Raw genomic sequence first — 15211 nt, forward strand, 5'->3', positions numbered from 1 at the left:
ACTTTATGTGTAAAGAAAGACCTTTTCTGTACAATGGAACATACCTAGCTTTGACCTGACAGTGTAAAATAGGTCAAATATCTCCTAATAAAAGAAAATCTACCATCACTATCTGCCAAAATCTGCCTACTTTGTATCTCTGGAGTCCACAGGCTTCCCTCCATTCCTATGCTTTGACCTTAGCTCAGGTTATCAACATTTCTCAATTTCCTACCCAGTTTTGGCTGGTCTTCCTACACATAATGCATTCCCACCGTACTCAATTCTATACAATTTAGGCATATATTTCCCATCTATTTTTCTAAAAGGTAGACCTGACCAGCAGCTGCCATCACCTGAGAGAAAATGTTCAAAATTCATAAAAGGCTAAAAGGACTCCTTCAAGACCTGGCCCTTGTCAACCTCTCCTGTATCCTGTATCTTCTTAACCACTTCCCACAACTTATAACCACACTCAGCCATGCTCACTAGCTTATAGCTTCTCAAAGAAACCAAGCCCCTGCTGCCCCCAGGCCTTTCTTATTAGGGCTCCATCTCCATGAGAAGAACATTTGCCATTTCCCCCTCCTCTTCTCACCCCCATGACCCTTCTCTCTCATCCACATCTCATCTTAGGATCACATTCCCTCCATCCTCTGTGAATCCTTTCTTGACTTCTCAGGACTTCAAAACGCTCCCAATTCTTCCTGGGCTTATTCTTATAAAGCATATTTCACACTGAATTATACAAGTCTGTTTTCCCCAGAAAAGACTGTAAGTTCCTGAGGGCAAGGACTGGCTCTTGTTTCACTTCTGTATAAGGTGGCGCTAGTGATAAAGAATCCGCCTGCCAATGTAGGAGACACAAGAGACATGGGTTTGATTCCTGGGTCTGAAAAAGCCTGTGGAGGAGGACGTGGCAACCTGCTCCAGTATTCTTCTTGCCTGGAAAATTCCATGGACAGAGGAGCCTGGCAGGCTACAGTCCATGGGGTCCAAAGTGCTAAACACATCATTCTTCTACCAGGCTAGTAGAGGGCCTTACTTATAGGTACCTGAATACCTCCACTCTAATACAAAACAAGTAATAGTAACCTCCTCTTATAGGAATAATTCCTAGCATCCTCACTTTCATTTGATCCTCTCCTAATACTGGTTCTATGGAAATAAAGCCCCAATCCTGGCATGTTACCACAACTGATGCTAACTTATTCCATTTAAATTAAATCGGGAGTAAAATGAACATTCTCACAGAACTAGCCTTGACTCAGTAAGTCAACTGAAAATAAGCTGACTTTTTCATTTTTTCCAAATAATAATTTGTAAAGGAGCTTGTCATTAACACCAGTTTTAAAATCAAATCACATTTTAAAAAATCAGGAGACTCATGTCAATACAGTTAGTTCACCTACTTACTCTATTAAGCGCTTTGGTGATGAGCCACTCTGATGAAATTCATCTGCATCATAGAATTCATCTTCACTGCTAGAGTAAGAGAACTCTGGGACGGTGTTTGGAGACAAGTTGACATGGCTTGGAGAAGTCAGACTGCTACTAGGTGGTGAGTGGCCACTGCCTAGAAAGTTAAAAGAGTTTTAAATTAAGAGACAATGTTGGTAATAGAAAGGAAGAAATTAGAAAGATGGGGTCAAAGCAGACCTATTAAAGTCAAGAAAAGAGTTAAGTTGGCAGAAGTCCCTAGACTATTTGTAAAGAAAATCAACATTTAAACTAGACAAAGAAAAAGGCAAATCACATTAGAGAATGGGACACAGCCTTCTAAATAAATGAAAAAATGCTATGTCTCTTTGATAATCATCTGGGGTTCATTGTCTAGTAATAAAAAATAACAATGAAAGTATCAAACAGAACAGTGAAATATTGAGAGCAATTTAAAAAGTATTTGTTGAGCATCTAAGGACTCTCAGGCAATTTATGCCAAACTGCTACCAATGTCTGGTGGAGAGTAAAGTCACTGCTGACAATCTAAAAGCCAATGCCACACTTCTAGAAGAAACAAGAACAGCAGCAATAAAAATGAATCCAGAGACACCCATGGATTTTTTGCCCATTCCACAGTCTACGCTTCAACAGTTATGAGAGCGCACATCCACCTGCTGCACTCAGTTACCATGTTCACAAAGATATTTTTAAAACATAAACACAGAAAGTTTGCTGCCTAAATAGGCAAAGCTTATTGTGGGAATGCCAGAGATAGTTCATCTTAGCAAATGACTTTAAAATCTTCTCCCCACCCACCTGCCCTGCTCCATATCAGCAATAAGATGGGAAATAAATTTTCCCTTATTGAATTAAGGGGGAAAAAATGACAGAGAAAGGAAGAAAGAGACCAGGAATTACAAATGATTAAGTAATATGCAAATAGTCCCGGCAACCACACAAAACTGAAAATGTATTCAAGAAGAAAATGAGTTAGAATGGGAACTGCAATCCAAAGAATTGAGTTTTCCTTATGAGAGAAAAAATTGTTTTCCTTTTTTATGTATTAGTGACAGAGATAAAGGAAAGAAAGATGAAGAATTTAGGCTGAAAAACCAAACAAGACATAAACCACAAAAGATTTCTTTAAATCCACCTACTCTAAAATGTTATATTTTTATAATGCCTCCTAATTTATCCTAAATTATTTATCATTATAACTAATTAATGACTCTAAACTTCATGTACATAAAAAATGCCAACTTTTTCAAAGTTTGTAACTGACTAGTATTTTATATTTCCAAATGGATATATTTTGGCTGTTTGAAAATTCTAACATAATTCCTCCTTATAAAAAAAGAAACACAGATACCATTTTTAAAATGGCAAAGTGTAATGATATATAGAAAAAAGTCAGCCAAACATTTCAACTTTATTATTCAAATTGCTTATCATCACTTTACAGTTTCAAATAAGAGAGCTCTTCTTGTTGCTTGCTTTTTTCCAAAATTAAGAAGACATATGGTTCAGGCTGTTAAATATTAAAAATCCAAAGTAACAGCATCTGCATTTTTACTAATTCAAATTTCATATTGGGCTAAAAATCACAGGGTAGCTTTTCATTATTACACAGGAAAGTCCCACCCAGGAAAGAATCTGTGGAGCAATAGCAGGGGCTCATCTCCCATGTCCTTCATGTGGTTTTGATTTTGGCCTCCAGGTGGAATAGGGACAAAAACCAAGTGCTCCCTTGAGTTTAGTTCAACTGATAACTCAACATCAACCTGATTAGTTTTAAAATAAGGAATAAATCTATACTAACATTGATAGCATCCTTGTGAACCAGAGAAAAAAATAAAAACCAGGAATCTAAACAAATTAAGAAAATGCAAATTAAAATCAAGTTTCCTTTTTTTGCTTATAAAATTGGTGAAAAATGTGGCCGATAAATCTATCCATAAAAATACATTATGTGCTCAAGTTGCTGTTCAAGAGTATTCCCTGAAATACTGCTTATAATAGGAAAATACTGCAATTAACCTAAATGTCCATCAGCAGGAAAACAGGTAATAGCTCCCTGAGCAGCTGTAAAAAGTATGTTGTAGACCTAAGTGTATAAACACAGAAAGTTCTCTAAATGGTTCTCGGTTAAATGAAAATTGAGAAAGTCACAGAACCATATGATCTCATTTAGGTTAGAACAAAAACAGTAATGAAAGTATGTAATACAGATAGACATGTACATACATGTATGCAAACAACAAACAGTAAAGAAGATTTACAGCTTTTGTTCTCATACTTCTGTATTATTTGATTCCTTTACAATAAGAAAGTATATAAATCTAACCTGAGCAATTTTTTTAAAAAGTCAATACATATCTTCAAAATAAATCACAACAAATAACACAAAATTCTGCAATAATTTATGTCATATAAATTATAATTATTATTAAATTTCTGGTTCAATCACAAAGCTAACCACTTCATGGATGGAACTATAATGGTAAAACTAAGGTAACTCCAATGCAAAATATACCACCTTTCTTCAATGTTTTCCCATCAGTAATCAGACACAAATCTCAAATGTTAATGGGCAGTTATGAGAAGTAAAGGAATCACACAAATCTGTACCTGTACTATTTGGTGTTGGAGTCTGATGATGTCCCAAGGTTGTTAATACAGGTCCAACTGGTAGAGAGGATGGACGCTGCTCTGACTTACACAACTGAGTAGGTTCTAGGAGATTTAAGATGTGAAATAAGTGAGAGAAAAAGCCAAACACACTTTTAACTACAACTCTGTGGAATTTAAAATCTTAAAGATCAGTAACTTTTGAGACTATGTTCCAGTAAGTCACCTTTCATGCTGCTACTCCTTTCCGAAGCCCTATCCTCTTTAAACTCAATGATGGTAGGCTACCGAGTTTTGAGACGCTAGGTAGGAGATCAAAGACTAGTCAAGATAGGCCAATCTCTCAGTACAATTGCTCTGTACAACCAGCAAATGCTTGTGATGATAAACTGTTTCCTCCCCAAGGATGGGCTTCCCAGGTGGCTCAGAGGTAAGGAATCTGCTTGCCAACACATCAGACCTAAGAAATTCGGGTTTGATCCCCGGGTTGGGAAGATACTCTGAAGGAGGGTATAGAAACCCACTCCGGTATTCTTGTCTGGAGAATCCCATAGACAGAGGAGACTGGTCCATAGGTTGCAAACAGCTAGACACAACTGAGCAACTTAACATGCACAGAGCATGCATCCGAGGATTAAACCCATGTAAAATCTAAAATGAGGTATGGTACTTCCTCTTTAGTCTCATGAGATATTATGCTCCTAATTTTCTCCTAAGGAGAAAAATTCCTAAAAAGACCTCACATACTTGTAAGTAATTTTAAAAAGATTTTTTTCCCCCCAGTAAAATTTCTGACTTAACGTCATCACCAATGAGAACATTTCACCCAACAACTGAAATGTTGGATGCCACAAAAAAGTAAAAGGAATCAGTGGGTTTTGGACCTAAGCCCTCCTTTGCCAGTTTAAAAAAAAAAAAATTACTACTCTATCCTTAAAAATAAACATGTGTAACTAATCAGTAGGCATCAAAATCTCATTCCTCACTTTCTCATTATCCTGAAGTCCACCATAAAGAAATCACTTGTATAATTCAGATTTATAAAGAATACACAAAAATAGAACATTTCTGGGTTACCTTCAAGTAGATCAAGGTATATTATGTTTTCCTTGGTAGCCATGAATCCTGGGTCATGGGATTCAGTCCTATCAGCTAATCCAAGTAATCATGTTTGTCTTCCATCTCACTTTGAAAACCAAAAGCTTTTGAATTGTATTTAAAAACCTCCAATCCCAAAAATAGTATCATTTTTTTCAAGTTCATTTTTGGCTGTATTTGTGTGTGAAATTCCTTTTACTTATTACAAAAAAAAAAAAAAAAAATGAGTTCTTCAAGATTACAACTGCCATTTAAAAAAAAAAGGTTTTTGTCATTAATAAATCTGTGAAACATTTTTCCAAATACTATACCATACCTGGAGGTAAGACAGTCTGGGAAGGCATTGTGTTGACCACAGGTTCCAAGGGACTAGGTTGATATATTGCATCCACAGGATTAATAGTACTCTGAGGTAAAGAAGCACGGCATAGTTATTTTTATTGTAATTACCCTTCTGGTGTTGACCCTCCCAAATGTATGAAATGCCCACATTTCTGACAGCAAAGTCCTGGGAGCAGCTTTGCAGACATGTTGGTCAAATTTTAACGAGGAAATAAAACAACTTTACTATACAGCAGGTTAAGAGTTTCTTATAAAAAAATTTCTCAAAAAGCATAGTAAAGAGGAAAAATGAATGAATCTGTCACATAGAAAGGTGAAGCCAAACGAAAACACTTGGAAAGAGTTGTAGAATGGTTTCAGGAAGCCAAAACAATAAATTCTCAATTCAACTCAGTGCGTCTCAAATTTTTAATTCAACACAAATATCAAAGCAGGGAGAAATGCTCTTACTTTGGTATTAACGAGCACTATACCTATGACGAGCTAATATACCTGCACCACTATAATCTTATCTTCACATCCCAGACTATTGCCACCTTCCGTCAATGTGTATTGCACTGTACAGGCATCTAGCTCTACAGTCACTAAAGGCAAAGAAACGTATCTCCTAATTGGTTGTTGGGGGAAGAAAGCTTTTTTTTTCTTGAGGATTTAGAAGGAAAAAAAATACTCAAACATGTAGTTACATTTGAGAGAGAGAGAAAAAAAAAAAAAGCCTAGGTTTTCTGACTCCAAGCCAAGAAACTATTTTGCCAGCATAATGGTATTTTAAAAACAAGACTCCACAGCTTCCTGATTTTTTTTTTATTTGGAGGAGGGGGAGATTTTAAACCAAGGTCTTTGCCAAAGTAAAGTTTAAATCCAAAAAAAAAAAAAAAGTTTAAATCCACCATTTAGAAGACTATATTAGATAAAACCCAAGAAATAAAAAGTTCTTCAGCTTTCCTTGACCTGGAAAACTCAACTTCAAATTTATTAGGCAGAGCTTATAACAGAAAATACTAAAATAGAATTAGAAAAGATGTACTTTACTGATGAATGAGCTTCAAAAGCATTTGTGAAAATTTAAAAGCACCTAACAATGGAAATTGAGATAATGGGAAAGTTTCTTATAGCATTCTTATTTAATACCTGAGTTAATTTTTTTCTGAAACCCCTCTCTGCATACAGAAAAATCACTAAATCAGATCTCTTAAATTAAGTAATTTAAACACAAGAATTCTGTCACAACAGTCAATCTACCATAAATATTCTGGGCCTAGGATATAAAGGACACAGAGAAGAAACTCTGAAAACGATAATTAATAATTTTAAAACTCAGTAAAGTGAAGTGGGGAAGGTTCCAAAGCACTAGGAAAAGCACGGAAACAGAGACTTAGAACTTTAATTCCTAGAATCCTTGCTCTACCAGTGACCTGGCAAGTCTAATCTGCTGTGGGCCTTACTTTCCCAGTGTATAAAATGAAGAAATGTCTGGATGCTATGGTCTCTAAAGGCTTTCTGGTTATTACTTTAGGATTCTATTTTCAGATACCAGGCTGGGCCATAATAACTAAACAAGTGTCTCAACAATCCTGGAGCTGTTCTTAGAACATAGTTCTTATTTTTAAATAGTAATTTTTCTCTAAAGGGACCCAGGTGCTTTAACAAAGGCAAAATCCCACTTCTAATACTTTGAGCCACAGGGACAAGAACATCCTGCCTCCTTATTCCCACCTATTACATTAATGTAAGTAAAATTTATAAAGACACCAAGAAATAAAATAACTTTGGGAAAATGGACCAGAATTCTATCTTTTGAATGCAATCTTCTGTTTTTCAAAAGCCTAAGATTAGGCTTGTCAATCCCACAGAACACTTTTAGACTTTTTAAGATGTATGTTAAAGGCACCAAATATTTCTTGCTGCTGTTGTTAACAGAAAAGACAACTATTCTACACATATCTAACAATCTGTGATCAATCAACTTCAGGCTAAAATATGTCAAATAACATTCTATGCTTTGCTTTAAAAAAGAACGTGAAGAGCTGGAGAAGTGCAAACAAATGACAATCCCGAGCCCTAATCTGTTGTTAACATTAATAAAGTTCATGCAATACAATACAAAATATATTAATTATATACACATACATGTATGTATAGCTAACATTTATTGAGCACTATGTGCATACTATCTTATAACAACCCTCTGAGGTAGAAGTCACTTTTCTTAACAGATGAGGAAAAGAAGACTCAAAGGTTAAGTAACTTGCCTGCAGTCACAGCTAGTAACTGGCAGGGCTAGGTCCTAGTGGTCTGGATTCAAAGCCTAAACCATATACAATTCCTTAAAAAAAAAAAAAAAACAACTCTTAGGGAAAAATGCTATGGTCCCTAATCAAATGATTCAAATATGTCTGTTTTCTATAAGTTTAGATTTTCTATGAATATAAACTTTCTAGATGTTTTTAAACTGCAAATAATCAAACATTTTTGGTATGCTTTATAAAACTGTTAACATAATAAAAAGTAACTGATTTGCTTTGAGGGAAAAGAGATAAAAATAACTGCCATCATTATTTTTCCTTAAGGTCTTAAGGAACCATGAAATTCTAGACAACTTACATAGTCTTTTTCCATGAGGCTTATAATCTTAGCTGCTATCTCAGGAAGAGATATATTATATTATGTATTTATATCACATAGTTCTATTAAATCACCAGGACTCAAACCCTGAATTCATACTGTGAAGAGAAACAAAAATTTCAAAGTGTTCAATTCAAATTTAAAAAATGTTTCTCTTATCTCTGTTTTCTCAAGAAATATGTAAACAACATAGACATCTAACTTGTGTTCATTTTACAGCAAATAAAAAGATAACATACTCATCCTTTCAAGTATAATCATAAGATGGTTTTGAAGATTTACAAAATGAGTTTGCAGACCTCTGGCATTTGTAAAGCCTTAAGACTAAAAAAAAGAGGCTGCCTCATGCTTCAAAAATACAGTCTGAACACAAGTCACACATGTATCATAAAATCAGGGAAGCTTAAACTGCAAACTTTCAAACTCTAACTTTTATTTCCAATAAAATTTTCTTTTTGGTGGCCAAGTTGAATAAAAGGGAAGAGTAAAAAATCAAGGGAAGGAAAGAAGAGAAAATGGCTATACGTGAAAAAATTCACATTACAACCTGCTGCTACGAAAAAGCAGTATACACCACAGCGGCAGTGACAGCTAACACAATACACAAAATCTAAAAAAAAAAAGAAAGAAAGAAAGAAAGAAACCTATAAACATATAATTAGATTAAGATATGTTTCAGTACTGTGCCCCCTACTTTCATTAGGAAAAGTTTGCCAAGAAAGGTAGCATTGTGAGTTATGCAGTATTTAGTCATAAAAGCCGCATTTTTACACCGTGATTAACCCGTCAAGTTAACACATGCAAGGTGATTCAATAAGAACCAACACTTAATTTTAAGATCTACATTTCCCCTCCAAATGATTGCTGAAAGACGGCCAACTGTAAGAGCTGAAGGAAATCGCAAGAATCAACAATAGAGAGCAGTGAGTGGGTAAAAAGAGGGATTTGTGTTGAAAAATAAGTGGAAATTCAGGCTTCTCCTGACATAACTGGTTATTAATGCTCTGCAGAAGTAAAGCGGAGTAAAGATTAGATTAAACTTACTATAATTCCATCTGCGTGATTCTCCACAATATACTGGTCCTTAAGGAGAAATGTTAAAAATATTAACTTCATTCTTTCATTTAAGTTAACGCCTTGTGTACTCTCTTCCCTGGTAAGAAAGCTTATTTTACTGTGTAAGCAACAATGTTAGAAAACTACTAATCTGTTTCCACTAAGATAATTTCACTTGTCCATTCCTAGCCAAACAGAATTCTAACCAAGTACATGGAAATTATTTTTCTATACAGGCATTTAATTATTTGTAGAAATATCCTATTGAACTGTGCAGTCACATTGGTAGCAATGATTAAAAGTAGATACATAAAAAAAAAAGTAGATACATTAATTGAGGATTAAAGGTTTAACTTCATAGCAAATTATTCCTACTCTCCACACCCCCAACCTCTTACTGTACTTTAAAGATATGACAATCATATATCTTTAAAAACTTAGGATAGACACAACTTCCCATATTCTGGCTACCAGCCCCCAAATTATATTCTTTTATAAATAGATGAATTACTATAACCACAGAATGATGATATAGGGGCTAACACATACTACCTGGCAGATACTTTACATACAGCCATAGACCTCAGAGGTATTCCAGTCCACCACAATAAAACAAATATCACAATAAAGCAATTCACACAAATTTTTTGGTTTCCCAGTGCACATAAAAGTTATATTTACACTATCCTGGTAGCCTATCAAGAGTGCAGCAGCATTATGTCTTAAAAAACAATGTCCATACCTTAATTTTAAATACTTTATTGCTAAAAAATGCTAACCATCATCTGAGCCTTCAGTGAGTTGCAGTAGTAATATCAAAGACCACTGATCACAGATCGCCATAACAAATACAGTAATAATGAAAAAGTCTGAAATACTGTGAGAATTACCAAAACGTGACAGACCATAAAGTCAGCAAATGCTGCTGCAAAAATGACGCCAACAGACTTGCTCGACACAAGGCTGCCACAAACCTTCAATTTGTAAAAAGTAGTATCTGCAAAATGCAACAAAGCAAGATACGTGTGTACATTAATTCACCTATTTCACCTACAACTCTATCAAGTAGATATTATTATTCTTCTCCTTGGATAGATGAGAAAACTGAGACAGTGTGAGAAGCCAGGACTCCAAGACATGTAGTTTAGTTCCAGAACTCAAGCTCCTTAACTCATCTCTCCTCTCCAAGAATGTACTTAAGAAGAAGCTGGTGGAAAGTTATTGAACGTATTTGCTCCTGTAACTATAATCCATAATAATACACAGACAATATATTTAGCTTAAAACTGTTAGCGTTTCAACTCCATACTATCAGGAAGCGTTCAAGTTTTAACAGAAATTGATATTTGGCTTTGGTTTTAAAGTTAATAGCCAAGTTATATCTCATTTATGTTTAACTCTTTAACCATGGAGTTTACTGAAAACCTACAACATTGAAGGATCAGTTAAGAACAATTTAAAGATTAGGGGATAATTTAAAAAAAAAGAAAGAATTAACACAGCAGGCCTGAAACGGCTATCCTTAGAAAAGCCTGCCTACAAAGTTGGCCTTTGGCTGGTGTCTGGGAACTTGGATTTTAGGAGGGTTCCCAGCACCTAACTATCATAAGGGTACCTCACTGTGCCTGAACTACTTAAGCAACCCGAACGGTTGGTTTATGCTGAACACGTGCTTTCCTTCTGGGACTCTGGAATTTGCTAAGTGCAAGGCAGAGAGTGCCACAGGACCAGACCCCAGTAAAAACTTTGGGCACCGAGTCTCTAATAAGCTTCCCTGGCAGGCACTTCTCATGTGTTGTCACAATGTGTTGCTGGAGGAATGACGCACACCTTGTATGATCTCACTGGGAGAAGACTGTCGGAAGTCCGGGCCTAGTTTCCTCTGAATTTGGCCCCACGTGCCTTTTTCCTTTGCTGATTTTGCTTTGGCTCCTCTGCTGTAATAAACCATATCTATGAGGAGAGCTACATGCTGTGCCCTCCAAGCACATCACCAAACCCAGGGGTGATGCCAGCACAATGCATATTTTCTTTGCATATACTTTGCATATCCTTGAGAATAAAAGCATGCTGATAAGTACATAATTCATGCTGGGATTTGCCCAAGTGAATTAACTATATATATATTTACAGTATCCAAAGTTTTGGATTCAGTAATTCTTAATAGAGGCAGTTGAAAATAAAATCTTGAGAACTACAGAGATAGGAAAATTTTAAAGTTTCTTGCTCAGATGATATTTTATTTTACTTTTAGTTTTCTACTAACTTGCTAAACATTAAATTGATTTTTTCCAAAGAATTTCTCAGAAATACATGTAAGTGGCAATAAAGTGGAAAGAAACACATGGCGTAGATTAAAATTTCCAAAAACGGCCCCAACAGGAGGTAGAGTTCATGGCCCCTACCCTCAAAACTTTGTGACTGTCTCTACCAATAAACCTAACAGAAGTGACTATTTATGACTCCTGAGACCAGGTCATAGAAATACCTTGGAACCCAATCACCACACCGTGAGAAAGGCCAAACAATTTTAAAGAGAACTATGTGGAGGAGAACCTAGGCCACAGCTCAGTTTCCCAAGCATGTGAGTGAGTCATCTTGAAAGTGCATCCTTCGGTCCCTCCCCCTACCCCTGCAATTATGCCAACAACAGGCACTGTGTGAAACAGAAACAAGTCGTGAGGCCTACCCAAATCACCCCCGATTTGTGAGCAAAATAAATGACTGCTATTTTAAGACAGTTTACACGGGTTTGTTATATAGCAACACATTACTGATATAGTACATCATATTATCCAAGAAAACCACCACTTTTACTTCTGGTGTAACTTAAATAAACTTAAATATCCAGTTTTAAGATAAATAAGTACTAGGAATGTATTGTACAACATCATACATATAACTAACACTGCTGTATGTTATATACGAAAGGGGTTAAGAAAGTAACCTTAAGAGTTCTTATCACACAAAATTTTTTTTCTATTTCTTTGATTTTGTATCTGAATGACATAATGGATGGTCATTAAACCGACTGCGATAAACTTTTATGATGTATTAACAGTAAAGTTAATCACACCCATAACTTACACAGTGCAGTCTCCTATATCTCAATAAAACTGGAAGAAAAAAAATAAACTTAAATATCTGACAATTTTTCCCTCAAAGTGTTCTCAATAATAAATGCTATCTACAGGGTATTTTAAGGCAGGGTTTACTATTTTTGTTACTGTTGTGCTTTATCTTTCAAGGCAGAGTCAAATCTAGATGAACCTACAGACTATTAAACGCCTTACTACCAATCCATTCCCATCATGAACTTAAGGAATTTTGTACTATTATTTTAAAGGGTTTACAACACTCATTCCCACCCCCACCCTACCTTTCTTTTTAAAAATTTTATTGTTCTTGTTGCTTTTTTTTTTTTATTAGTTGGAGGCTAATTACTTCACAACATTTCAGTGGGTTAGATTTACACGTATTCCCCATCCCGATCCCCCCTCCCACCTCCCTCTCCACCGGATTCCTCTGGGTCTTCCCAGTGCACCAGGCCCGAGCACTTGTCTCATGCATCCCACCTGGGCTGGTGATCTGTTTCACCATAGATAATATACATGCTGTTCTTGTTCTGTATGTAAACCACAAGTTGCCTTTTATCAGGGTCAGCTAAAGCTCAATTTCAAGTACTACTGAACCAGAGATTCAATTGAAATCAATGTGAATTATGTTAATTAAACAAAGAAAGGATCTAATGCTACTTCCCACTTAGATTATAAATATGTTTATCTGATTTTACATCCCTCATTCCTTAACACAATGGATATTCTCTTCTTTGAACAAACCAACATGACTGAGATCTGGAAATATGATCATAACAAAAACACCAGCACAACATAATTTGGGAAGACTTTTGACCAGAATTATAGACTCCAGTATTTTAAAACCACACAAAACCATATTTAAAACCAATAAAAACCATGAAATATATTCCCATCTTTCTAATAAGGAAATGGGGTCTAATGAAAGCTCTCTTAATTGTGGGCCTATACATGTACTTATTACATAAAATAAAATATAAATATGCTATGGAGTTGAAAGAAAATTTCCAACTCACTTTGATGACATTCAACAAATGGGACTAGGACAACTGGATATCCACATTCAAAAAAAAAGAACTTGGATCCATACCTCACATCACAAAGATTAACTCAAAGTAGATTATACACTGACTTAAATATAAGAGCTAAAACTATAAGACTCAAAACACAGGAATAAATCTTTGTCATTAAGGCTTAGGCAATGATTTCTCAGAAAAGTCACCAAAGCCAAAAGCAATATAAGACTGATAAACTGGATTTTATCAAAATTTAAAATTTGCATGCTTCTCAGGACACTATAAAGAAAGTAAAAGGACAACCCACAGACTTGAAGGAAAATTTTTAAGTCACATATCTGATAAGTTGTATCCAGAAGACATAAAATCACTCTTACAACTAAATAAGAAGATTAAAATATCCATCTAAAATAACAGGCAAAGAATGTGAACACTTTTCCAGAAGTGCATATGAAAATCACTGAGACACCACTAGAATGGCTATAATCAAAAAGACAATCACAAATGTTGGTGAGGACGTGCGGCAAATAGAACCTTCATGCATTATGAATGGAACATAAAATGGTGTGGCTGCTTTGAAAAGTAGTCTAGCAGTTTCTCAAAAAGTTAAACAGAGAGTTACCTTATTACCCAGTAACTCCACTCCTAGCTATGTACTTAATAGAAATGAAAATAAGCATCCACACAAAAACATCATACACAAATGTTCAGAGAGGCATTATTCATAATGGTCAAAAACTGAAAACAAGCCAAATGTTGTATATCATAAACAAAATGTAGTATATCGTTCAAAGGACTATTATTCAGCAATAAAAAGGAATTCGGTCCTGACTCATGCTACAACATGGATCAACCCTGAAAACATTATACTAAGTGAAAGAAGCCTATCACAAAATACCATGTATTATATGATCCTAAATATATAAAATGTCCAGAATAGGCAAGTCTGTGGTGTGACGTGTGTACTTGAGTCATGTTTGACTCTGTGACCCCATGGATGGTAGCCTGCCAGGCTCCTCTGTCCATGGAATTTTCTAGGCAAGAGTAATGGAATGGGTTGCTATATCCTACTCCAGGGGCTGTTCCCAACCAAGAGGTCGAACCCACCTCTCCTGAATTGGCAGGTGGATTTTTTACCACTGTACCACTTGGGAAGCTCCATAGGTAAGTTTAAGACAGGAAACAGATTAGCAGTTGCCAGGAATTAGAGGAGAGGCAAGAGCAAGGGTGAGTGAGGGAAAGAGGTATAGGGATTGAACTCTTCACAGGTCTGGTGTTTCTTTGTTGGGGGGCAGTGATAAAGATGTGCTAAAATTAGATTATAGTGATGGCCGTGCAACTTTGTAAATATATCAAAAACCATTAAAGCATAAACTTTAAATGAGCGAATTTCATGATGCATGTGACAGCTGGACCATAAAGAAGGCTGAGTGCCGAAGAATTCACGCTTTGGAACTGTGGTGTTGGAGAAGACTCTTGAGAGTCCCTTGGACTGTAAGGACAACCAGTCAATCCTAAAGGAAATCAGTCCTGAATACTCACTGAAAGGACTGAGGCTGAAGTTCCAATACTTGGGCCACCTGATGCGAAGAACTGACTCATTTGAAAAGATCCTGATGCTGGGAAAGATGGAAGGCGGGAAGAGAAGAGGACGGTAGAAGATGAGATGGTTGGATGGCATCACCGACTCAATGGACATGAGTTTGAGCAGGCTCAGGGACAGGACAGGAAAGGACAGGAAAGCCTGGCATGCTGCAGTCCATGGGGTCGCAAAGAGTCGGACATGACCGAGCAACTGAAGAACAATAAAATCTCATTTTTTAAAAAGTCTTATAAGAAATTAATGAATGCTGAGATGTAAACAAAAAGTCTACACAGAATAATATTCCAAGGAGAGAACCTGGGATCCAAGGATAACGTAAAGATACA

The 15211-nt window shown here is 35.9% G+C and overlaps 1 protein-coding gene across 9 annotated transcripts in view; it reads right to left on the minus strand.

Moving 5' to 3' along the window:
• OSBPL9 (oxysterol binding protein like 9) overlaps positions 1-15211 on the minus strand; it is a 161322-nt gene that overhangs the window by 19177 nt on the left and 126934 nt on the right. For 6 of the 9 annotated variants that reach the window (XM_043461341.1, XM_043461339.1, XM_043461348.1 and 3 more), the window contains 4 exons: positions 9160-9198; positions 5465-5555; positions 4051-4155; positions 1396-1555 (listed from right to left, as the gene is read on the minus strand). In XM_043461341.1, coding sequence (XP_043317276.1) covers positions 1396-1555; positions 4051-4155; positions 5465-5555; positions 9160-9198 — 395 coding nt within the window. The remainder of the gene's footprint in view (positions 1-1395; positions 1556-4050; positions 4156-5464; positions 5556-9159; positions 9199-15211) is intronic. The other 3 variants (XM_043461342.1, XM_043461340.1, XM_043461346.1) reach the window with 1 other exon arrangement.

This window comes from Cervus canadensis, chromosome 2 (genome assembly GCF_019320065.1).
Source record: "Cervus canadensis isolate Bull #8, Minnesota chromosome 2, ASM1932006v1, whole genome shotgun sequence".
In the NCBI taxonomy this organism is placed as follows: domain Eukaryota; kingdom Metazoa; phylum Chordata; class Mammalia; order Artiodactyla; family Cervidae; genus Cervus; species Cervus canadensis.